The 24,700-nt window shown below is 52.4% G+C and overlaps 2 protein-coding genes across 5 annotated transcripts in view; both read left to right on the forward strand.

Annotated features, from left to right (window-relative positions):
* CCDC88C (coiled-coil domain containing 88C) overlaps positions 1 to 24,700 on the forward strand; it is a 494,884-nt gene that overhangs the window by 411,217 nt on the left and 58,967 nt on the right. The gene's annotated exons all lie outside the window — the stretch shown is intronic.
* The window catches only part of TTC7B (tetratricopeptide repeat domain 7B), a 137,366-nt gene continuing 118,831 nt past the window's right edge, over positions 6,166 to 24,700 (forward strand). For 2 of the 4 annotated variants that reach the window (XM_060181212.1, XM_060181209.1), the window contains exons 1-3: positions 6,166 to 6,396; positions 17,729 to 17,883; positions 22,331 to 22,499. In XM_060181212.1, the coding sequence (XP_060037195.1) occupies positions 6,276 to 6,396; positions 17,729 to 17,883; positions 22,331 to 22,499 (445 nt within the window). In that variant the 5' untranslated portion in view covers positions 6,166 to 6,275. The remainder of the gene's footprint in view (positions 6,397 to 17,728; positions 17,884 to 22,330; positions 22,500 to 24,700) is intronic. The other 2 variants (XM_060181207.1, XM_060181208.1) reach the window with 1 other exon arrangement.

The following is a 24,700-nucleotide window of genomic DNA, read 5'->3' on the forward strand; positions in this document are numbered from 1 at the left end:
ATTAAACCAAACAAACAAATCTTTTTTGCAAAAGGAGAGGGAGAAAGACACCATAGCACTGTGGTAACCAGGCTTGAGCCTGCATCTCACACATGGCAAAGCAGGTGCAATATCCAGGCGTGCTACCTAGCAGGCCCTCTCCACCTTGGATTTAGCTCCTACTGCTGCTTCTGCCAGGGCACTCTCTCCTTCAGCCACCCTTCTTCTGTGTAGAGCATTGCATGTGAGAAGAGGTATTTTGTACTTAGCTTGGAGGAGATAAGCTTCTGCCACACCACAATGAAAGTACAGGGAGGACACCTCTTAAACACAGGAGGTAAATGGTGTCCTTTTCCTGTGCCCTAGATGAACACAGCTTTCCCTCTCCTGCCCCTTGGAAGTCTTCCCCCACTGCCACTTCCAGGAATGGCCCCACTTGGCCCTGAAGAAGTTTTTCAAAGTAATTTTGCTTCTCAGTTCAACCAGATAAAACACAATGTGGGCAGGGGGTGGGATAAAGGAGCCCTCCCCTTAGAAGCATGGCAATATTCGGTCAGAGTAGTGCTTCATTTGTTTGTGGTTGAACTGGTCTGCGTCAGGTGCCCTATTTGCTTATATTTTGCATCACATTTTAAACTGTAGAGCACCTTGCCTAAGACGAGCTTTCAAATTGGATGTATAAATAGTGGGCTTCTCCTTCAGCCTGGAAGAACCCTGGTGGTCAGCTGTGTGTGACTGTGGCATTAGCTTCTTATGATCTCGGGCCATTTGTTTTTTAATCTCTTAGAAATAACAACCCATCCTCCCACTTTCAGAGCCCCATTTCATAATTCCTCTCCACCCCCAGGCACTTCTAGGCACTTTTCATTCTTTGATCAATTCTTGGACTCAGACTCAGGACAGGTGTGTGCAGTGTGCTAGCTTTGGCCAGCTCTGCAGTGGGTGCTGTTGGCTGACTGCCTGCAGCTCAGAGCCAGCTATGGGTTATGTTCCAGCCCAGAAATGTGTTGGACTCTGTGAGTATGTGTAAAGACACCTAAAGTCTTATATTGTAAACCAGTGATAACTCCCTGAAATGTTTGAAAAAAAAGGTTTGAAAACATCATGCAATTTTTTTTTTTACGAGTCATAAACTTTTCTTATACTTGAAAAAATGGTCAAAGGATCTGAATTCTTCTGAGAAGATAGACAAGTGTCCCAGTAGCTCATGAGAAGTTGATTCACCTCTTTCATCATCAAGACAATGAAGAACCACAGAAAGAGCCAGCAGGTGAAGTTGCTCAGTGGTGGAGTGTAGGACTTCCATGCACAAGGTCCTAGGTTCTACCCATAGCACAGCCTATGCTGGAGTGGTGCTCTGGTCATATTCTCTCTCTCTCTCAAAAGAAGTTAATAATTGGGGGTCGGGCAGTGGCACAGTGGGTTCAGCGCATGTGGCACAAAGCGCAGGGACCTGCGTAAGGATTCTGGTTCGAGCCCCCGGCTCCCCACCTGCAGGGGAGTCGCTTCACAGGTTGTGAAGCAGGTCTGCAGGCGTCTATCGTTCTCTCCCCCTGTCTTCCCCTCCTCTCTCCATTTCTCTCTGTCCTAGTCAACAGCAAACGACATCAACAATGGCAATAATAATAGCCACAACAAGGCTACAACAACAAGGGCAACAAAAAGGGGGAAAAAAACGGCCTCCAGAAGCGGTGGATTCATGGTGCAGGCACTGAACCCAGCAATAACCCTGGAGGAAAAAAAAAAGAAAGAAAGAAAATAATTTTAAAAACCACATAAGACACATTATATTCACCAAGATGACTAGAATAACACAGGCAATGACAAATGTTATGAGGAGGTGGTAAAATTAGAACCTTGTACACTCAGGAGAAAATGTAAAAATGATGTAACTATCTAGGAAAAAACAATAACCTTTATTTCTTTCTTTCCTTTCTTTCTCTCTTTCTTTCAGGAAGGAGAGAGGAGAGGAAGGAGAGAGGCCAAAAGAGCACTCTGGCACATGTGACCAAGCTCAGGACCTTGTGCTTGAAAGCTGGAAGCTTTCTCTATCACTGCGGCACCTTCTGAGCCACTACTTATTCATTTATTGTCATGAAAGACACAGAGGCTGAGCAGAGCACTGCTTAGTTCCAGCATATGCCCACACCAGGGACTGAACCTGGCACCACTAGTTCCTCAAGCCTCCTCTCTTGACTCTAATGCTGAGCGAGCCTCCCAGCCCTAGAGGAGTACATGGCAGTTAGAACTGTTTTCCTCTGGACAAAAGGGTCTCTCCTTGGATAGTAGCATAACAGTGGTGATGGTACAGGGACATCTCCCCTGCCCTTTACATCATTAGCAAAGCAATCTGGGTGGGGTGTGAACCATCTGTTATGTTCCCTTAGCCACAGAGACTGTCAGACTGTCTACCCCCACCGCCACTCATCAGAAAATAACTTCCCAGAACAGACAGTGCTGTTAGCGTCTTTTTGCTGACCACAAACTATTCTGGGCAGTATTTTGAAGGCAAAACTGACTTATTAAAAGCTTGTGACAGGAGGTCACGTGGCTTGAGGTTAGCCTGGTTGCCTGGCTGTGGGGCAGTGCTTGGGCTGTGACCCCCACAGGCCCTGTGATCCTGTAGGCTACGGCCTAAGGCTCCGAGAGTTAGCTCCTGAGAACTTCGTTCTCTTATCCCAGCTGTCCCACCGACCAGTCACATAATTCTAGGCAAACCAGTTGAGGCTCAGTTTCCTTGTGTGTAAAGCAAGCTGAACCCCACTAGTTTCCAGGACAGAACTGCTCACATATGCAGCTCTGGCTCAGCTATCTGTATGGCCCAAATCTTCTGAGCCCCAAGAGTTCCATGGCAAGAACAGGCATTCTCATATATTTGTCCTCAAGAATACTGGGATGGTTTGAGCCCTACCTCAAAGTTTCTAATTCAGTAGCATGGAATTTGCCTTTCTAGCAAGTTTTGGTATTTTAAACAATTTATTCCCAAGGTGGGGTCACAAACTCTTCCATCTGTATTCCAACCAGGACTAGAGAGGTAGACTGGGGCCCTGCATTCACATCCAAGAATCTGGCTTTACGAGAAAGAAGCAGTGTTTCTAAAACTTTTAAAACAGGCTGGGTGGTGGCGCATCTGGTTGGGCACACATCACCATGTGCAAGGGTCAGGATTGGGCTTGAGTCCCCAGTCCCCACCTGCAGGATGGCAGCTTTAAGATTGCTGAAGCAGCGATGCTTATGTCTCTCTCCTTTACTACCTCCTTCTTTCCTCTTAATTTTTCTGTTTCTATAAAAAAAAAAAACACGAATAAAATGCATTAAACATTTAAACCTTAAAAAAAATTTTAAAAAAGGTTTCAAAATGTCAGAGATGTGTTTGCTCCCAGCCTTGATTGCTTCCATGGCGAAATGAAAGGTGACCCCTTTCTAGGCAGGGGATGATAGAATAAGGGTTCAGCAAAAAGACTTTACCAGAGCACTGATGAGCTCTGGTTTATGGTGGTGTGGGTGTGTCTGTGGTGGTGGTGGTGGTAGTGGGAATTGAATTGAATCTAGAACTTTGAAGCCTCAGGCATCAGTCTCTTTGCATGACTATTATGCTGTCTCTCTCCCTTATTCACACCTAAGGTTCTCAAGTCTCAGATTCGATCCCCTGCACCACTATAAGTCAAAATGAACAGTGTGTGTGTGTGTGGGGGGGGCAATTAACTAAAAAAATCAGTAAGGAATATAAATTTAGGGGGGAAAGGTGGTCAATTTCGATTGATTTTATTTTGGACTTTTGCCCAGTCTTCCAATGGCTAATGAGACTGACTACTCGGTGTGTTTCACTGGATTAGATAAAGCGCCCAAATCATCAAAGAACATGAGGGTTCTTGCAAAATAAATACGTTGAACCCCCAAAGTGGAAACAGCTCCTTTTCTCCCTCCTCCAGAATGTTTTCACGTCTCCCTGAAGAAGGAGATCAGGTTGACTCATTGTGTGGCTCATTAGCGGGGTGAAGAGTCACTGGGAGAAACTTTGGGGGTGGGGAATCTCACCCCCATCCCAGGATGCCCTGACTGCCTCTGGGAGCTGCCTTACAGCCCCGCGGTCACGCAGACGCTCCTCGGAGATCCGCCAATGACGCGCCGAGGAGGTCCATGACCTCATTGGGAAGCTCTGCCATTGGTTGTTATAGCTGCTGCGCCGGCCCGGCCCCGCCCCTCTGGGGCGGAGGCTGATGGAGTTGCTGAGCCAGGCTGAGAGCCTGGCGGGCTTCCGGCAGAGCGCTGCTGCTCACTGATAAAGAAGGGAGCGCGCCTTTGGGGCAGCGTCTGAGCAGGCTTCCTGCGCTGGGCTCTGCTGTGACTGCTGCCTGCATCTCCCCCTCCCTGTTCCAATACCCGACGGGTCACACTTATTTAAAATCATGCACTTTAATGAGTTTTTGCCTTGCTTTTCAGTGGATGGATGGAGGTCTCAAGCTTGACCTCACTGTGTAGAGCTCCTGGTTACCTGCTTGACATTTTAACCTGGAGTTTACTTGACTTTCTCACGGTCACACATCAGGCAAGTTACAGAGATGGAGATCAGAGCCCAGGCTCCCAGCGCAGAGGGGAAACTTCATGAGTGATGAAGTAGTGCTGCAGGTGTCTCTCTGTCTCCTACTTTCCCTCTCAATTTCTGTCTCCATCCAATAGACTAAATAATAAAATTTACAGAGCTTATCCAGCCTCAGCCTGGGCAGGGGACACATATCTGTAGCTAGTGGACATGCAGATATCTGTAGCCAGTGGAGGTGGTGGGGGCACTCAGGACGGCCTGCATGGTTACCTTCTTGTGACTTACCGTCTCTGGGTCCACACTCGCCAAGCATCCTCCCGGCATCCCCTTCAGCTTTGGGGGGCATCCCGATGCTGGACATGAGGTCCTCTGCCGTGAACTTCGGGGAGGGCTCCCACTGCCAACAACAGCGGTGAGGATACGTACCAGGCTCTGCTGGGGCAGCAGGTGGGGTGCCCGTGTGCTCCTGGGCATGCAGAGCGCTAGGCTGCCCCAGAGACAAGCTTCTGTTACACAAGGCCACAGAAGAAGGCATCCCTGACAGCCTGGAGGTGCTGTAGTGGTGTAGTGGTTAGAGTCCGGGGATTGAAGGTAGAGATTTTGCATACCTCGGGACCTTTTTCACTCTCACTTTCTCATGAGTAAATAATAAATCTTAAAAATCAATTTCAGTTATCAGTACATTGGAGGAGTGGGTTCCACACAGCTGCTCTTTCCAAGAATAATACCAAGCTTGCTCAGGGTATGAGGGTGTGACTGAGGAACCAGCATGGCACCCCTTCAACCCCCCTTTTAAAAAAATATTTTAAAAAAATCTATTAATGACAGAGAGAGGAGGCGAGAGAAAGAACCAGAGCATCACTCTGGCACATATAATGCTGGGGGCTGCACTAGGGACCCCATGCCTGGGAGTTCAGTGTGGCCGGGAGTTAGCTCACCTGTGGAGATGCCACACTGAGGGGGTGAAAGCTTTGCTGCCGTGAGGCTGCTCCTTCTCTGCCTTTGCTTCTCTGTCTCCTTCCTTCTAGCTGACAAAGTTGGCCAGGAGTGGTGCGGCCTCAGAAATGAACCTGAACAAACAAAACCTGAAAGCAAACATTAGTTTTCAAAAAATATATATATATTTAGTAAGAGAGTGAAACGAGAGAGAGAGAGACTGAGACACCAGAGCGCTGCTCTGTTCTGGCCGATGTGGTGCTGGGAGTGAACCTGGGGCCTTGAAGCCTCAGCCTGGAGTCTTTTGCAAAACAAACGAGTTCTTCATGGCGCTGAGCGACAGGTCCCTCTACAGAGTGAGGTCCTGGGTGTGCACCATGGAGGGAGCAGCATGGAGGGCACAAGGGAACTCCGTGGACGGCGCAGTGGTGCCTTGTGTCCCTCCTCTCAGGAAGAGCCTCTCTGGACAGCAGGTCTGTCCCTCGGGCTCTGGCCTCCACCCCCCCCCCCCCCCTCCGGCCCTGCCAGCTGGTGGCCTGCCCCAGGTCCCAGGCCCTGCACTGCCGCCCCGCCCCAGGCGTGGCCTCAGGTCGCCTCCCTGCGCTGGCTCTCGCCGCCCGGCCTCCCGCGGCTGCAGCGCCGGCCCTGGCCGGCAGGGGGCGCTCCCCGGGCCGCCGCCGCCTCGGCCCGCCGGCGCTCCGTTACGCCGGAGCCGAGCCGAGGGGACCGAGCCGCGGCGGGCGCGGGCGGGCGGCGGGCGCCCGGGCGGCGGCGGGGCCTGCGCGGCCTGCGGGCGGCGGGGGGCGGCCGGGCCGCGATGGCGACCAAGAAGGCGGGCTCGCGGCTGGAGACGGAGATCGAGCGCTGCCGCTCCGAGTGCCAGTGGGAGCGGCTGCCCGAGCTGGTCAAGCAGCTGTCGGCCAAGCTCATCGCCAACGGTAGGCGGGGGCCGGGGTGCGGGGTTCCGGGGTCTTGGGGGGCCGGGGGCCGGGGGCACACGGGGACGCGGGCGGCGAGGCCCGGGGTGCGCGGGCCGGGCCTGGGGAGCCCCGCTGGGGTCACGGGGTGGGGCGCTGACCCTGGACTCAGGCGGGGGTCGTAGGGGCCTTCTCCTCCCCTTGGGGGCGCCCCCCCCCCGGCTTCTGCGAAGTTGGGGGGGTGATGCACCTTCAGGCGGCGGGAGAGAGCGCAGAGGGGCCCGACATTGGGGGTCGTGCCCTCTGGGGGTCTGGGGGTCGGCATGTACTTGCGGGGGCTCCTGAGCCTGGGGTGCTGATCCCTGCGAAAGGGGCTGGAGAACATGTAGGGTTCAGGGGGGGTCACCTGCGGGTTCAGTTGGGCGGTGTGGTGGGAGGCAGGTGGAGAGGGGTCTCTGGGGCTCAGAGTGGAGGCGCTCCCAGCTGTGGAAGTGGGGTGGGGTGGGGGGCGTCAGACTTGGGGAAACTGAGTCAGGGAGTCTCAGGGTGAGTGCTGTGGGGAGAGGTGGCAGGAGATTTGAGGGGGAAGCCTGGTACCCCAGGAGCAGGAGGAGAGGGTCTGCAGGAGTTGGGAGCCGGGAGTTAGTCTGGACCCTGGCTGACCCAGTTGCACCCCAGTCCAAGCCAGAGTGCACCCAGAATTCTATTCCAGGGCCTGGCACCACGTGGCTTTATTTGTTTTGGAAGCGGGAATGGCTCTTAGTTGCTGGTCCTTGAGGACAGTAGGCACCCATGGGCAGGCCAGAGGGCAGAGGATTGGCCTTGACTCACCTCATCTCTGGCTTTCCAAGGTGAGTGAGCTCATAGTGGCTGCAGGAAGGAGTGAACAAATGGATGGATGGATGGATGGATGGGTGGATGAAGGACACAGTTCTAAGAAAAGGCACTTACCTCTTTCCACCCTCCTCACCTCACTCTGCCCAGCAACGGAGAGGGATGTGGCAGGCTCTCCTGGCTCTGCATAGTCTCAGCCTTGGTACCTGGCTGGGGAGCAGGTACTTCTGGGCTGAATGCAGGTAGGTGGGGTCCCAGGCCCAGGGGACTCAGAGACTCACCTGGGCTCCCTTGGTGGGAAATGTTGACTTTGGCCAGTATGGGCTCCCAGATACCTGTGGACACAGGACCCTGCCTTCCCCATAAGATGCATGGCTTGTGACTGATCCTTCTCTTCTTACCTGTGGTGTCTACTCAGCTTCTCCTCCTCCTTCTTTTTTAAAATATGTATTAACTATCTGTTGACTTATCTTCTATGTATTATATATTTTTAAACATATTTATTTATTGCCAGAGCACTGCTCAGTTCTGGCTTGTGTTGGCATAAGAATTGAACCTGGAACTTTGGAGCTTCAAGTATGACAGTCTTTGTATAATGACTATGCTGTCTCTCAGCCCTATTTATTACTTATTTATAAGAAAGACTGAGGGAATGAGAGAGCCAGGATATTACTCTAGCACACGCGATGCCAGGGATTGAACTCAGGACCTCGTGCTTGAGAGCCCATCGCTTTACCACTATGTCTGTCCTGGGCAGCTCCTCAGAGCTTCCTGGGTCTTGGTAGGCCTGGTGTCTGCAGTGAGGTTCCTAGCGGTGCAGGCATGTGACAGAGCAGGTGCTGGTAGGATGGCCTGGGTCCCTCTGTGACCTTCCTGCCTCCTCCCTTCAGGACCCACCCATACTCATGTGTCCACCCGCCCCACTGCCCCTTGTGCCAGGCATATAGCACGGGACAGCCTTGACCAATCCCGTGGGCTGACCCTCCTCAGAAAAAACAGATGATGAGCAAATGTGGAAGTCAGTGAACATGCTGGTTTCAGAAACTGAGAAGTGAGGTAAAATGATGAGGTGGGCAAAATATCTCATCTGGACAGTACACCTGCTTTGCCTTGTGTGTGACTCAGCTTCCAGCTCGGCTCCCACTGCTTGCAGGAGACTTTGGTGCTGTGGTGTCTTCCCTCTCTCTCTTCACCATCTGAAAAAGCCAACCCAGAGCTGTAAAGCCTTGGTGACACAGCACAAAAGAAGAGACGGGGGAAAAAGGAAAAAAAGAAAACAAAAACGGATGAGATCATGAGATAAGGATGATGGGAGAGGTTACCCCAGCACAGAGGTCTCTGGAGTGAGAGATGGACTCCTGGGGGCTGAGTGGTATGCACATGTTACAATGCATAAGGACTGGGGTTCAAGTCCCCGGTCCCTACCTGCAGGGGAAAATCTTCACGAGCGGTGGAGCAGTGCTGCAGGTGTCTCTCATTCGCTCACTCTCTATCTCCCTATTCTCCTCCCTCAATTTCTCTGTCTCTATCCAAAATAAAATAAAATAAGAGGTGGACCCCTAACTCACCCACCTTCTCGATGCTCACAGTCCCCCTCCGTTCCCCAAGCCTGGTCCTTGTGGCCCAAGCTGCACTTATTAATGGGTTTGGGTGGGCATAGTGGTTTGAGCAGGGCTCTGGCCCTGAGGCCAGGTACAAGTCTGGGCTTAGGAAATTCTTGAGAGACAGCTGTTGGGGGCAGGTTAAATAGCTCACTTGTCACTTGCAAGACTCAGGTGCTGTGGTCTCTTCCACTCCCTTTTTCTCTATCGCTATCTAAAAAAGAGAGAGAGAGAGAGAGAGAGGGCGGTTTCTGTCCTTGAAAGTCTGTGGTGAGCCGTGGCCTGTGATGGTGGATTCCTAGCCTAGAAGAAGTCAAAGGCATTGCTCAGGGAGGTGAAAACAACATAAAACAAACAGAAAAAAACAAAAAGCAAAGAAAAGGGGAAGAAAAGCAGAATTATTATGGCTGTCGTTGGAGGTTCAGAGGAATTTTTGAAAGAAGTTTTTGCCTTCCCTCAGGCTGGTGGTGGAGGGGGGGTGGGTGGGGCTTTCCTTGGACTTGGGTGCATCAGTCTAAGACTCTCTGGGTGCACTGGACATGAGGTCCTGGGCAGATGTGGCAGAATCATGGAGCCATAGCCCTTGCCACCAGAAGTAAGGAGGTGAGTGAGCCTTGCGGGCCATAGAGAGGCCGTTCAAGCAGCAGGCAGGAGGTCGAGAAAAAGAGAGAGGCAGTGAGGTGGGGGAAAGGGAGAGAGAGGCCTGTGCAGCCATGCACCCTGAGTCACAACTGTGTCCTTGACCTGCTCATGGTCACCACTCAGAGCCTCCGTTTCCTCATTTCAATGTTTTACACTTGGGCGCAGAAAGGTGAGGGTCAGCCTCACAGCCACACCATTCACTCGTTCATTCATTCATTCATTCATTCATCCCACAGGAAGAAGCCCCAGTGGAGGAGGACTTCCAGAAGGGCCAGCCAGGGTTGAATATGGGGGGATGTGGGGGCCAGGTGACCCAGAGCCTCTGTAGGTTGTCACTCTGAGGCCCTGGCTTTGCAATGAGTGAGATGGAGACTGTCAGAGCTGGCAGCTGGGAACCTGCGGCCTTCCCCCTGACTGCTTGGGACAGTGGGCACACTAATGGTGGGCTGCTCCACTGTGTCTCCTGCTTTAATTAATTAATTATTATTATTTATTTACTGGATAGAGATAGAAATTGAGAGCAGAGGGGGATACAGAGAAGGAGAGAGACAAGAAAGACACCTGCAGCCCTGCTTCACCACTTGTGAAGCTTTCGCCCTGCAGGTGGGGACTGGGGGCTTGAACCCAGGTCCTTGCACACCGTAACGTGTGCACTTAACCAGGTGCGCCACCACCTGGCCCCCTGTTTCATTTATTTTTGATAAGAAAAGGAAAGGCAAAGAGAGAAGAGGTGGGGGGAGAGGGGGAGACCGGCCATAGCACTGCAGCTTCCTTCAGTGCAGTGGAGGCTAGGTTTGAACCTGGGTTGCCCACATGGCAAGGCAGTGCACTGCCAAAGTGAGCTATTTTTCCAGCCCTTCAGCCCACCTCCTTTGAGGAGGGTAAGGGAGGAAAGGGTGCAGCTGGCAAGGTCGCTCACCTGGATAGCACACCTGCTTTGCCCTGGAGGAAGCTTTGGGCCTCGGGAGTCAGGCAGTAGCGCAGTGGGTTAAGCGCAGGTGGCGCAAAGCGCAAGGACTGGTGTAAGGATCCCGGTTCAAGCCGCCCGGCTCCCCACCTGCAGGGGAGTCGCTTCACAGGCGGTGAAGCAGGTCTGCAGGTGTCTATCTTTCTCTCCCCCTCTCTGTCTTCCCTCCTCTCTCCATTTCTCTCTGTCCTATCCAACAACAATGACATCAATAACAGCAACAACAAAACAACAAGGGCAACAAAAGGGAATAAGTAAATAAACATTTTTTAAAAAGGAAAGAAAGAAAAAGGGAAAAATGGTTTCTGGGAGTGGTGGATTTGTTGTGCAAGCACCAAATCCTTGCAATAACCCTGGTAGCGAAAAAAGGAAGAGATAGAGAGAGACAGAAAGAAAGTAAAGAGCCGCTGGGAAAATAGCTCAATTGGTGAAGCATCAGACTTTCACACTTGAGGTTTCCAGTTGATCCCCAGCATTGCAAGTACCGGAGTGGGGTTCTAGCTTGCCTCTCCTGTCTGCTTCATTTCAAACTCTCTCTCTCTCTCATGTAATGAGTAAAATAAATCTTAAAAATCAGAAAAGGTAAAGGGCAAATATTGGTAACAGAACCCAGAAGTCCCATTTTCTGCCTTGAACCTGCCATTATTACGTCCTCAATGACTCCGACTCCATCTCAAAGGAACCAAAATGCTGCCAGGGAGGTGGCTCAGTGGGCTAAGGGCAGGACTCGTCTGTGTGAGGCCCTAGGTTTGATCCCCAGCACTGCTTGTGCTGAAGACCTGTGATTTCTCTTTCTCACATGTGAGAGAAAACATCTTAGAAACAACAAAACAAAACAGCATTTAAATGGGACAGGGCTGTGTGGCAGCTGTGGGCAGGTTAAAGTGGCAGAAAATTCCACGCAGGTCTAGGCTCTCACGGCCTGAGGTACGTTCTGGTCGTTGCTTGGGAGCAAATGAAAGGTTCAGACTCTTGGGGTCTCCCTGCCTCAGCCCTGTAGCAGTCTGTCCCTTAAATGGAGCATGCAGAGGGGTGCTAATGTGGCTCTGTCTGGAGCTCTGGGACAGGCCCAGAGAGGGAACCCACAACCCCCTCAACCCCAGCTACCCTGTCCCCAGAATGAATGTCCCCCTTGGTCCCCTTGGGCTGCCCCAGGCTGGTATGCAGTGGCCTGGCTGGACCCTCCCCTCTCCACTTTTTTGTACCAGGCCTGCAGGTCAAATAGTACCTGCCCTCTGGGCTGTGGGGAAATGAAGGGGTGTGTATGAACCCCAAGACAAGCTGAGAAGGAGTTGTCAGGCCTCCTGGCTGAGTCAGCACAGCCCTGGGTGAGACCTGGCGTCACCTGGCTGGGAAGGCCCATGGGGGACGGGGTGTGACAGAGCTGGGTTTGTGGGGTTAAGACTTCACCAAGTGTCAGGGGCAGGCCCCCACCCCTACCCCTACACACACACCACCTCTCTGGCTCTAAGCTTCTTAGGAGGCTCAGTTCCTCAGCCCTCAGGGTAAATCTCCGCCCACCCCCACCCCGCAATGGTCTCTCCTGAAACGGACCCTTGGACTTCAGCTGGGGCAGGGTTTTGAGGCCCTTTACTTCTCTCTGGGCTGAGAGGAAGGGAGATGGTGCCCGATAAGTTGCTTGTTTCTGGGGCAAAGTGTGGTTGCAAAACGTGTCCAGTTCTCAGAGTGAGAGCGAAACTTGGCAAAGTGTCAGAAGTGGGGGTCCCGGTGGCCTGGTGGCCTGGTGGCCTCTGGGCCTGTGACTTCCCCTTGTGACCTCAGCCCGGCCCTGTCCCCTGCCCACAGAGGGAGAGTGGACAGCCCCAGCTGCTCCCATTTCTACCTTCCCCCCACCAGGCAGCTTTGAAAGTGAGGCCAGTATTGCAGGAAGTCCACAGTACACTGGTTTACGTGGTGGTTTCCTTGGACGTTCTGGGGGCTTTGCGGGCTCCTGAGAGTCAAAGCACCCCCAGGTGGGAGGGAGGACAGCAGCACGAATCCGGATGCCCCCTGCCCAGCCCCCTGGCCCCTCACACAACACGCTGTGCTATTGTCTCAGGACCTGCCTTGGTTGTACACTGTATGTCCTGATGTCTGGGTTTAAAGGACTCATTCATTTTTTAATCCTTTTAAAATGTTAAGTAATTTTTATTTGATAGGACCGAAAAATTGAGAGAGAAAGGGGATAGAGAGAGGGAGAGAGAGTGACACCTGCAGCACAGCTTCACCTCTTGTCTTGTGAAACTTTAACACTGCATGTGGCAAGTGGGGGCTTGAACCTGAGTCTTAGTGTGTGGCGATGTATGCGCTCAACCGGGTATGTGCCTGCCTTCCCTGACTTGCTCACTCTACACTCGTGGCCCAGATCCCAGTGTGGGGGCTGTGCTCAGGGCAGAGGGCTGGGGGTCTTGTACTGTACCTAGAGGGCTGGAGCTTCCCCAACCCCATCAACCATCTTTCCCAGCGTGCTTCCTCTTTACATATGGCTCCCCCGCTACCTTGCGCTCCTGAGCCCTCTGCTCGACCCCTCCACACTCACGCCCTTTGGGCCCCATGTCCTCTTCAGGCCTCCAGCTGGCCTGTTGTCAAGGTCTGGCTCAGGTCCCTCCCTTCACACAAGAGACGGTTTGCATGGTGGTTTACAAACTGCCATCCAGGAACCCTTCTGGGGCCTGGAGGCTGGCTGGGTGGGGCTCCCTCACTCGTCTGATCACCATATTCTGGAGGTTTCCCCTGAGGGAAGGGCTTTCTGCCAACTGACATCAGAAACCCACTGGTCTAGCCCAGCCTTCCCATTCTTCAGATGTCAAAACAGAGGGAGGAGGGCCCTCCTTAAAGAATTGAGCACAGTGATTAGACCTCTGCTGAGGCTGGCTGCTAGAGTCCAGCCTGACTCTTCTGCTTCCTGAGGAAAAGTGCCACTCTACCTCCTGTGCTTCCTGAGGAAAAGTGTCACTCTACCTCCTGTGCCCAGAGTCCCTGCTCTGCAGCCCCTGGGCCTGGTGTTCGGCGATGTCACTCTGTTTGCACTGGAACGCAGGAACAATCCTTGCAAAAGGGACACAGACCCCACGCACAGCCTCATGCTGGGTCCTTTGAGTTCTGGCTGCCACTACATGGACAGCAACAAAACACCAGCACGTGGTTCTCACAGAGTTGAGAGTTTAAGAAGCCCAGGAGAACGGGCTGGGGGCCTGTGACTGTGGAGTCTCAGAAGCCATGGAGAAGGGACAGGAAGCCTGTGACTGCATTACCAGACTTGCTTCTAGCCGCTCCCTGGGAAAGAGCCAATGAGAAGGGAGAACGCCAATCCAAGTCCACGTAGCCCCAGCTGGTGGGTGCCATCCTCTGTCCTCTTCTAGCTCTGGGTTCAAGTTCTCCCCCCTGCTACCCGTCTTCTTCTATCTGGACTCAGGGTAGTTGTGGTGTGTGGCTGTGCTGGGTAATTGTGCTGGGTGGTTGTGCTGGGTGGCTGCTCCAGGTAGCTCCTGAGCTGGACCTAGCTTTCCATGCGCAGTTGGCTCACAGGCTTCCAGGAGGGGTGGCTGAAATCCTCAGAACAGGCCGCCAGGAGTCAGGCAGCTGAGGACCTTCTAAAGGGACAGGAGAGCCAGCACCAAGTGGCAGCGCTGTCCCTGAGACGTGTCCTTCCAGGGTGGAGTTGAGGTGTGGGGGCGTCTTCCTGGCCCACCATCCAGCAGCTCCCCGGTCCCCACAGAGCCCCACTTTAGCTCAGCCATCAGCATCTCGGCGTGCCTCATGCTGTGGGGACCTTGGTCCCCAGGGTTTGTCCTCTTGTCTGGCTGAGGCAGGAGCTTGTCACTTAGCCCCAGGCAGTGGGACACAGAACACAGCTTCACATAGACAAGGGGGACCTACTGACCCACCAGAGAGAGTGATGTGGCTCCCCCTGACCTGCCAACCTGTGATGCGTGCAGCCGGGTTCCCCCCAGGTCCTGAGCAGGTGGGGGTGTTTTGAGAATGGGTGTGGGAGGAGCTGTGGGCCTGGTGCTGCTGGTCCTGGGTTCAAGCCCAGCTCTGACACTCAGTGCCCACAGGCCTTGGTGAGTTATTCCTGTGTTCTGCACCTCACCCTGTATCTAGTAGGTTATTTTGAGAGGTGAATGAGATAATGCTGTTTCCGGTGCCAGCATCTTCTGAAGCAGCCTGGCTGGGCCTGGAGGGCTGTATGGGGAAGGTTCAGAGACTCAGCCCCAGGCAGGAAGTTGATGGGAGGAAGCCGTTGATAGCAGGACAGGATGCCTACAGCCTGCGTGTTGGGGGTGGGGTGGGTAGGTATGTGTGGGTATATCTTTGTGTGTGTGTGTGTGTGTGTGTGTCTGTGTTTATCTGTATTTGTCTCTGTGTGTATGTGTGTTTCTCTGTGTGTCTGTATGGCTCTGTATATCTGTGTCTGTATGTGTATCTCTGTGTTTGTATGTATGTCTGTGTGTATTCATGCATGTTTCTGTGTGTGTGTGTGCTTGCACTGAATTGTGGCACAGGCCTGAAGTTGATGAGGAACGGTAAGAACTAGCAAATGCAGAGCCAGGGCCTCAGCCTTGAAGACCCACTGTTCCCAATCACTCCCAACTTCTCAGCCACTCATGTAGCAGGCGGAGAGTCAGCTCTGTGACTCGGGCTGCCTCTGTGCTCCGTTAGCCTTAGAGCTCGGGGCTGGCACAGGAGTCAAAAGAACTGTGCCCAGCACAGCTGGTCAGAAGAGGTCATTCCTGGGGATAGGGCCACATCCTGCCCTTTTTATTTTGGTTATTGCTGGGGCTCAGTGCTTGCACCATGAATCCACTGCTCCTGGAGGCCATTTTTTTCCCGTTTTGTTGCCCTTGTTGTGGTTATTATTGTTATTGTTGATGTCGTTCATTGTTGGATAGGACAGAGAGAAATCGAGAGAGGAGGGGAAAACAGAGAGGGGGAGAGAAAGACAGACACCTGCAGACCTGCTTCACCACCTGCGAAGCGACTCCCCAGCAGGTGGGGAGCTAGGGGCTCGAACGCAGATCCTCATGCCGGTCCTTGCGCTTTGTGCCACGTGCACTTAACCTGCTGCGCTACCACCCAACCCCCTTTCCTGCCCTTTCTTGTGTGTGTGTGTGTGTGTGTGTGTGTGTGTGTGTGAGAGAGAGAGAGAGAGAGAGAGAGAGAGAAAGAGGAAGAGAGAGAGAGACCCAGAAAGGGAAGAGACACCACAGCACTGCTCCACCAACCATGGCGGAGCCAGGTGGAGGTGGGGAATTCTGGACATCAAGCCTGTCTGCCCGGGAGAACTAGTTAGGTGGCTTGTCTGGCTGTTGTGAAGGAGGTCAGAGTAGAGTGACCAAAGCAAGGAGGCAGAAGTAGCTGTGTCTTTTCCCTGCAGTAAAACTGACTGGCAGTGACACTCAGGGCTTGGTGGCAGCTGCGAGGACCAAAGCTCCTCACTCGGGACACCCTGTGTTCATTCTGTGTGCAAGACGTGTGTCGCTCCCACCAGCCAAGCACATTCCAGCCTGGGGGCAGGGCAGGCCGGTTCTCTGGACAGGCTCGACTGGAAGCTGTGTGTCACACTTGTTGTCATATATACCCCTGCCCCCCAATGCTGAGGACAAGATCATTGGGCCAGACTCGTGACAGACAGAATGAAATCTAAATTTTGGATCGAGTTTTTTTTTTTTTTAATTTAAAATACACAGAAGTCAAATATAATTGTACTGGTAGGTATAGCAAGCCAGAAATAATTGCTGTTAAGATCCAGATGTCGATACTTGCAGCTATTAAAGGAGAGGGACTTTTTTCTCGCTCAAAATAAAATAAAGTGATTTTTTCCCCCTCTATAAATAGTTCAGACCACAATGATGAGACTTTTGAATTGACCCCAAGCCCCATCAAAGATTACCATTCACTCTGGTGGTCATCTGGACACAGATCCAGACAGACATGCTGACAGCAGTGACCTAACTGACATCCACTATGTTAACCACATGCAGCTCCTGACCAATGAACATGGGTCTTACATGTAGCATATGCTTGGGACTGGGGAAATTTCCATTGTGGAGGAGGATTGACACTTTGGTGGTATGGTAGGTGTTGCTACATTTATTTATATATTAATTAATTTATTTAGCAGAGCACTGCTCAGCTCTGGCTTGTGGTTGTGCTGGGGATTGAACCTGGGACACCAGACTCTCAAACATGGAAGACTTTGTGTGTCACCGCTGTGCTATCTCCTCAGCTACTCCTCTGTTGCTACTTTTATAGTCCTATAAATCCAGGCTACTTTAAAAACAAATAAAATTAAATAAAGTTTAATTTCAGGGCCAGAAAGATAGTTCAGTTGACTAGTGCACAACCTCGGTCTGAGCCTGCCTCCCTCTCTCCTTCTCTCTGTTTCTGTTTGAAAATGTTTGGCTCAGAGCAGTGAAGCCCTGGTGACAATGCAAATAATAATTTTATCGTGTCCAAGGAGGTGGTGCAGTGGGTAAAGCATTGGATTCTCAAGCCTGAGCTCCTGCGTTGGGTCCCTGGCATCACATGTGCCAGACTGGTGCTCTGAGCCTCATTCTTCCTCATTAGTAAGGAAATCTTTAAAAAATTTTAATCTCACTGTTTTGTTTTTTTTTTTGTGTGTGTGTTTTTAATGATAGCTACTCCTTTTTTTTTTTTTTAAATCACATAATGCAGCTGGCAGGTATATACAGTGAACAGCAGTGCTCTGGGTTGGAAGTGCAGGGCTAGCGGGGGAAGGAAACCAAAGGATTCTAATGCAATTGTTGCCTTCCAGTAAGGACTTCAGCGTGTTCATGTGGCATCATTTCTTTTTTTAATTTTCTTCATTTTTTAATGACATAAAACACACACACACACACACACACACACACGAGCACTGCTCTGCTTCCCAAATGGCTCTCTGTTCTACAGGCCCACATGGGCATCAGTGTAGCCAGGGCTACCGTACTCCCAGGCACTTGCACCGATGAGGGGCTGTGTCCTCTGGGACCTAGCAGGCCTCAGGCATGTCTGCATCCTGTGAAGGTTGTGTTGTAAAGCAGGGCAGCCCCTCCTTTCTCCTCAGTGCTGCCTCCCACCCCTGCTCCCTTCATGCAGAGACACACCCCAGACTCAAGTGCCCAATAAAGGGGTGACTGGATGCGTGGACAGGAGCCATCTGAGCACACCCTTCTGGCACATTCTTCCCCGTCCCAGAGGCTTTATGGGTGCTGGGGGGGGGGTTGTGTATGGGGTCTTAGGGTGTGATGGCACCATGGTTTTGGAGGGTCCCCATTCCCATTGAGTGTCCCTTTGTTCTCTGCAGATGACATGGCAGAACTGCTCCTCGGGGAGTCGAAGCTGGAGCAGTACCTCAAGGAGCAGCCCCTGCGGCAGGGGGCCAGCCCCCGGGGTCCTAAGCCCCAGCTGACGGAGGTCCGCAAGCACCTGACCGCTGCCTTGGACCGAGGAAACCTCAAGGTACTTTGGGGACAGAAGGGACATGCTGGTCCACCCCTCTGATCCAACCCCTCTGGGTGGCCTGGAAGGGAAGGATGCCCAGGGACAGTGTAGGGAGCGCTGCCATTGTCACTAGGGAGGACAGAGGCTTACCCAGGCCCCAGAGACAATCGCTGGTTACTGACACCAGCCGCTGGTGCCTGACACCAGCCGCTGGTGCAGGGGAGCTCACACAGAAACCTGAGCACAATGTGTGAGGAAAGTGAGCCGGGCAGGCACGCAACTCCCCGAGATTGCTGGGAGGAGCGGCTTCTGGAGGGGAGAACAGTTTCCAAGATGAGAAAATTCTGGAGACAGTGGTGGTGATGGCTGTGTCGCCCTGGGAACACAGCTGGTGTCCAGAACTGTGTGCTTGGAAAGGGCCCAATGATGAGTGCTATCCTGTGTCTATCTCACCGTGGTTAGAAAGGAAGAGGGTGAAGGAAAGGAGGATGAGAGGGAGGGGGGAAGGGGAGAGAGAAAGTGTGGGGCGGGGGTAGGAAAGAAGAAAGAAAAGGAGGAAGTCAATTTAAAAAAAATATTTCATTTATTAGACAGAAATGAGAAGTTGTGACAGAAGTGGGAGGCAGAGAGGGAGAGAGAGACACCTGGAACACTGCTTGACTGCTCCTGAAGCTTCCGCCCTGCAGGTGGGGAGCGAGGCTTGAAATCTGGAGAGGACTGGGGGGGGGGGGCTCTTGGCTCCTCCTAGCCCCTCCTGTTGTTGCTGTCTGTGATTGGCCAGCCCCTATCTGTGCCAGCTGGGTGGGCCCCCTGGGAATCCAGCAGGTAGAGGTGGGCGGGCACCTCGGAGGTCACGGCTGTCAGGTGACCAGTCACAGGTCTCCAGTGGCCCCTCTCGCAGATGGGTGTAGACCATCTCGGGGGCATTCCCCCTCCCCCCTCCTGCCAATTCTGATGTCACGAATTGTCTCCCCAGAAGCCAGCTGACCCCTCTGCTGACAGATCACCCCCAAGGTGGGGGGTTTGGGGCAGACAGGGACGAGGAGGATCCTTCTTGACACAGTCTCCTGAGACATGGCATGTGGCCCACCTCACCCCCAACATGGTCACAGATGTCACAGAGGCCCAGAGCTCACCTGCCACCTAATCCACTGTCACAGAGGGGACAGCTCCTGAGTTCACTCACCCACACAAGGTCCCCTTCAGAGGAATGTCCTGTGTGTGTGTGCGTGTGTGTGCATGTGTGAGTCCCTCTCTCCAGCTCCCCAAAAACCCAGGTCTGGTGGCTGCAGCCCCAGGAGCTCTTCTGCTCACCCACCCCATTTCTGCTCAGCCGTCCTTCCCACAGGCCTCTGCTTCTTTAGAATCTCTGTCACCTCTTTCGTCTTGGCTCCCCTCCCCCTCAGCCTGACCCCTGCTTTTCCCGAGGCTGCTGTTCCCTGAGCTGCTTGCTGCCCAGCCCTTCCTCCTCTGCCTCCATGTGTCTGTGTCCTTTCTGTTGAGGAAGCACAGTTTCAGTGGGCCTCAATGTCTGACTTCCGGGGCTGGATATGGCACACCCGGTTGAACGTACACATTATAGTGCGCAAGGACCTGGGTTCAAGCCTTCAACCCTCACCTGCGGGGGGAAGCTTCATGAGTGGTGAAGCAATGCTGCAGGTGTCTCTCTTTCTCTCTGGCTCTTTCCTCTTTCCTTCTGCTCCGCCTCATTTTTAATTGCCACCAGGGCTGTAGTTCGGCTTCAGTGCCAACACTCTGAATCCATTGCTCCTGGTGGCCACTTTTTTCCCTTTTTTTTTTTTTTTTTTACTATTTTTTTATTTGCTAGGACGAAGAGAAATTGAGTGGGGAGGGGAGAAAGAAGGAGGGAGGGAGGGAGAGAGAGAGAGAGTGAGAGAGGAGACACCTGCTTCACTGGTCAAAGTGCCCCCCTGAAGGTGGGAAGGAGGGGCTTGAACCCGGGTCTTGTGCATCATAGTGTGTGTGCTTAACCAGGTGCACCACTGCCTGGGCCTGAGAATATTTTTTATTTCTATTTTTCACCAGACCACTGGTCAATTCTGGTTTACGATGGTGCTGGGATTGAACCTTGGTCCTCAGAGCCTCAGACATGAAAGATAAAAGACCTTCAAATTAAAAACGATTAAAAGGGGTCCAGTGGCAACACAGTGGGTTAAGCGTACATGGCATGAAGTGCAAAGACTGGCATAAGGATCCTGGTTCGAGGCCCCAGCTCCCTACCTGCAGGGGGATTGCTTCACAGGTGGTGAAGCAGGTCTGCAGGTGTCTGTTTCTCCCCCTGTCTTCCCCTCCTCTTCATTTCTCTCCTATCCAACAACAGTGATATCAATAACAGCAACAATAATAACCACAATGATAAAACAACAAGGGCAACAAAAGGGGAAAAAATAGCCTTCAGGATCAATGGATTCCAGCAATAACCCTGGAGGCAAAAAAAAAAAATAGATTAAGAAAAATCGTTTATGATGGAGAGGGAGAGCGCCAGAACATCGCTGGGAATCAAACACATGACCTTGTGGTTGAGGGTCCAACATTTTATCCCCTGTGCAGCTCCCAGGCAGCTCCCTTTATTTTTTAAATATTTTCTTCATTTGTTTTAGTGAGAGAAAGACACATAGAGACTAGCTCTGGCTGATGGTGATGCTAGGGATTGAACCCAGGGGCTTCAGAGCCTCAGACAGGAGAGTCTCGCAGAACCACTGTGCTGTCTTCCTGTTTGAAGCCCGTGGTTCTCAGTGCCAAGGGGTTGAGGAAAGGAGAGGAGACACACAGATGTCTCTCCGGTAGTCTTTTCAGAGTCCCCCCGCCTGCCTTGTGCCTCTTTTGGGTGCAGGTGTGACTCTCACTCTCTGGGGGTCTCTCCTGAGCCCCCTTTGCTCTCTGAAGCCTCTTTGTCCCTCCACCATCTCCCCCTCTCATGTAGGTAGTGACTGGGCAGGTGCTCTGGGTCACCTTGCTCTGTCCCCATCTGTCCCAGTCTGTCACGGCTGCAGATCACAGAACAGCCACACATAGCTCTGGCTTCCAAGGAGAGACGCTGGGGGTGGGGGCGGTTGTGTCGGGGGAGTGATGTCTCCTCATATATCTGTGACTGTCTCTTCTCTCCCAGCCTGGACTGAGGGTGCCCCTCAAGGGGCCTGGGGAGAGACTTCACCACCTTACCAAGCTCAGAGTGGCTTCCTGGGCAAACACACCCCAGGCCTCTTCCTCTGGCACAGAAGCCAGCCCTTCCTGGGTCACCTCTGGTGGTGAGGGCCAGCCAGGCTGAGGCTTCCTTTGTGTGGACAGGTGCTGGTCTGCCCCAGGACAAAGCATTCCTGCCATTCCCACCCCACCCAGTGCCTGAGGGGAGTTTGCTTTGTTCTGTTTTGTTTTGCAAAGGCTTAATTGAAATAGAATTCGCATGCCCCAGAATCCACCCGCTGCAGGTATACTGTCCACTGGCTGTCAGTATTTTAGAGTCGTGTAGCTGTGACTTGAATTGTACATTTTCTTCACCTCCTAAGACCCCCTGTGACAACACCATGAGCAGTCACTCCCAGCCAGCACCCCTGCCCCCAGCCCTGGCAAAAATTTCTGCCTCTGGACTGGAATATTCAGGCCATTTCATAGAAATAGGAGCAGGTAACACAGGTTTTTTTTTTTTTTTTTTTTTTCCCTGTCTTGTGTCTTGAAGTTCACCCATGTTGGTGGTGAGAACAGCATGGAATAACCCGTTATTTTATAATTTTGTGAATCAATATTGTCACAAATAAAATTTAAAGAAAGTTCACCAGGGGTTGGGCGGTAGTGCAGCAGATCAAGCGCACATGGTACAAAGCACAAGGACGGGCGCAAGGATCCTGGTTCGAGCCCCAGGCTCCCCACCTGCAGGCGGGTCGCTTCACAGGCGGTGAAGCAGGTCTGCAGGTGTCTGTCTTTCTCTCCCCCTGTCTTCCCCTCCTCTCGCCATTTCTCTCTGTCCTATCCAGCAACGATAGCAACAACAATAACAAGGATAAACAACAAGGGTAACAAAAGGGAAAAATGCCCTCCAGGAGGAGTGGATTCGAGTGCAGGCACTGAGCCCCTGGAGGCAAAAAAAAAAAAAAAAAAATTCACCAATGTTGTCACAAGTATCAAGCTTCATCCTCTGTCATGACCAAGTAATATTCCATAGGTTTCCTGTCTGTAAGCTTGCTTAATTTGGGGTTGCTTTGAACCTCAGATGTGAGAGTTACTTCACATCTGAACAGATGAATCAAGCAGCTCCTCTTGTCGTCTTGCCGTTGGCTCCCCTGGAGAACTCACCTCCGTTCGAGAACTCATCCTGCACCCCTGCTGCACCGTCACTTACTCTGGGATGGACACCCGGGCTGCACCCCAGTGTTCGCTGTGGTCTCAGGCTGGGGGCACCCCAGGCCTGGTGGTAGGAAAACCTTCCTGTCTCTGTTCTTCCTTCCAGTCAGAATTCCTCCAGGAGTCCAACCTGATCCTGGCCAAGCTCAACTACGTGGAGGGCGACCACAAGGAGGCGCTCAACATCTATGCTCGCATAGGCCTGGATGACCTGCCGCTGACCGCCAGCGCCCCCTACCGGCTGCGCATGATTGCTGAGGCTTACGCCACCAAAGGTGAGTTCTGGGACAACGTGGGACCCAGGGGGGTCAGTGGTGGCCACAGGAAACCAAGGGAAAACGACTCAGTAAAGCTTCTTGGGGTTGGTTTTTGCATAGCTGGGTTTGGCTCAGGCACAATGTCACTGTGCCAGGCTGCTCCATCCATGGAGCTTCCCCAGTGCCCTGCGTGGGGCTCCCATGTGGTGCCAGGGCTGAAAGCTGACTTCAGGCATAGAAGGTGTGTGTCCTAGGGGGTCGGGCGATAGCACAGTGGTTTAAGCGCACATAGCATGAAGCGCAAGGACCAGCATAAAGATCCTGGTTCCAGCCCCTGACACCGCACCTGCTGGGGAGGGGGGTCACTTCACAAGTGGTGAAGCAGGTCTGCAGGTGTCTGTCTTTCTCTCCCCCTCTGTCTTCCCGTCCTCTCTCCATTTCTCTCTGTCCTATCCAACAACAATGACATCAATAACAACAGTAATAACCACAATGACAAAACAAGGGCAACAAAAGGGACTGCTTAGTAATTTACTCCTCCCCTTATTTGCAAAGTAATAATACCCTGAGAAGCACCCCAAGACTAAATAGGACAAAATGGGCAAATGCCTGAGAATATGGAGCACAGAGGTATGTGGACTAGTGGCTTCTGTGGCCTCACGCGCTCCTGGGCTTGGGCGGCAGGTGGCGGTCCTGCCCGCAAGCTCCTCAGCTTCTGTGTGCCTTCGGGTTTCTCTCCTGTCCCCTGTGGCTTTATTTCGTGCTCATTTTGTTTTTCACAAAGCATCTGGGAAAGGACTGGGTGGGTGCTTTGTGCAAGTGTGTTCCTGTTGAGCGGCCTTCCTGGCCATTTACACTTTTAAAGTTTATTTTTAAAGTATATTTATTTCTTTGTTTATTGGGGGGGAGAGAGAGAGAGAGAGGGAGGAGTCAGGAGAGAAGGGGAAGATAGAGAGGGCCATGTCTGCAGCAATGCCTCACCGCTGGGATGGGGAAGTGTTCCTCTTGCAGGTGGGGAGCCGGATTCGATCTTGCCTCTGGGTCTGTGCATTCCAGGCTGACTTTTTCAGTCAGAGAGAGTAGGGGTGGGGCAGGGTGGAGCAGCTTGGACACTTCCTTCAACGCACTGAGAGCCGGGTTCCAGCCTGGGTCTCACACATGCAGAGCAGCACACTATCAAGTGATCCATGTTACCGGCTCAGTCATATGCTTGCCACCTGTACTTCACTGTTTTCACACTTTGTTGATTTTTGTGCAGTACCTGGGGCAGACCCCTCTTGGTCCTGAGCTGTATGTCACGGATTCGGATGTTCTGTGCTGGGGACTTTCCATCTCTAACTACAGTGGGTGGCTCGAGCTTACTCGCTTGAGTGTCAAGGTCACATTGCCGTCATGGAGTTGGTTGTGAAGTGTCCCCTGTTCACTGCTCATCCTTGGTAGGATTCAACAGTATGTGGACATTTATGTGTAGGGAGTTTTATAATTCCCAATTTAGTCTCTTGTTACTCTGTTGTAACAAGACTTTCATCATTTTAACTATCCATTTCATAATTTTAACTCATATTTTCATAATTTTGGCCTTTCATAATTTTAACTCTCCATTTTCTTTTTTAATCTTATTTACTTCTTTTGGGTAGAGATGGAAATTGGGAGAGAGGGATAGAGAATGAGAGAGAAAGAGAGTGTCTACAACCATACCACCCTGAACATGCCCAGTCTCGTCTGATCACCAAAGCTAAGCAGGGTTGGGCCTGGTTAGTACTTGGATGGGAGAGAGAGAAAGAGAGACACCTGCAGCCTTGCTTCACCACTCATGAAACTTCCCCCATGCAGGTGGGAACCAGGGGCTTGAACTCAGATCCCTGTGCACACTAACATGTGCTTTACTGGGTGCATCACTGCCAGCCTCCTCCACTTTCAGTTTAAAAATGTTTACTTACTAATTATTGAGGGAGAGAGAGAGAGAGAGAGAGAGAGAGAGGGAGAGAGAGAGAGAGAAAGAACACAGGAGAGAGAGAGAGAGAAAGAGAGGGAGCGAGCGAGAGAGAAACCCTGTTCCTGCAGGGGGGGGTGACACAGGGCCGGTGGGTGGGAGGGTCACTGGCCACTTCCAGCTGCTGTAACGCCATGCTGCTGGCTGCAGGGAAGGCCTTTCTGGCTCAGCAGAGGACAGAGGATGAGGCAGGAAGGATTATGGGTAGGAGACTGGCCAGGGAAGT

The sequence above is a fragment of the Erinaceus europaeus genome, chromosome 22 (genome assembly GCF_950295315.1).
Source record: "Erinaceus europaeus chromosome 22, mEriEur2.1, whole genome shotgun sequence".
In the NCBI taxonomy this organism is placed as follows: Eukaryota; Metazoa; Chordata; class Mammalia; order Eulipotyphla; family Erinaceidae; genus Erinaceus; species Erinaceus europaeus.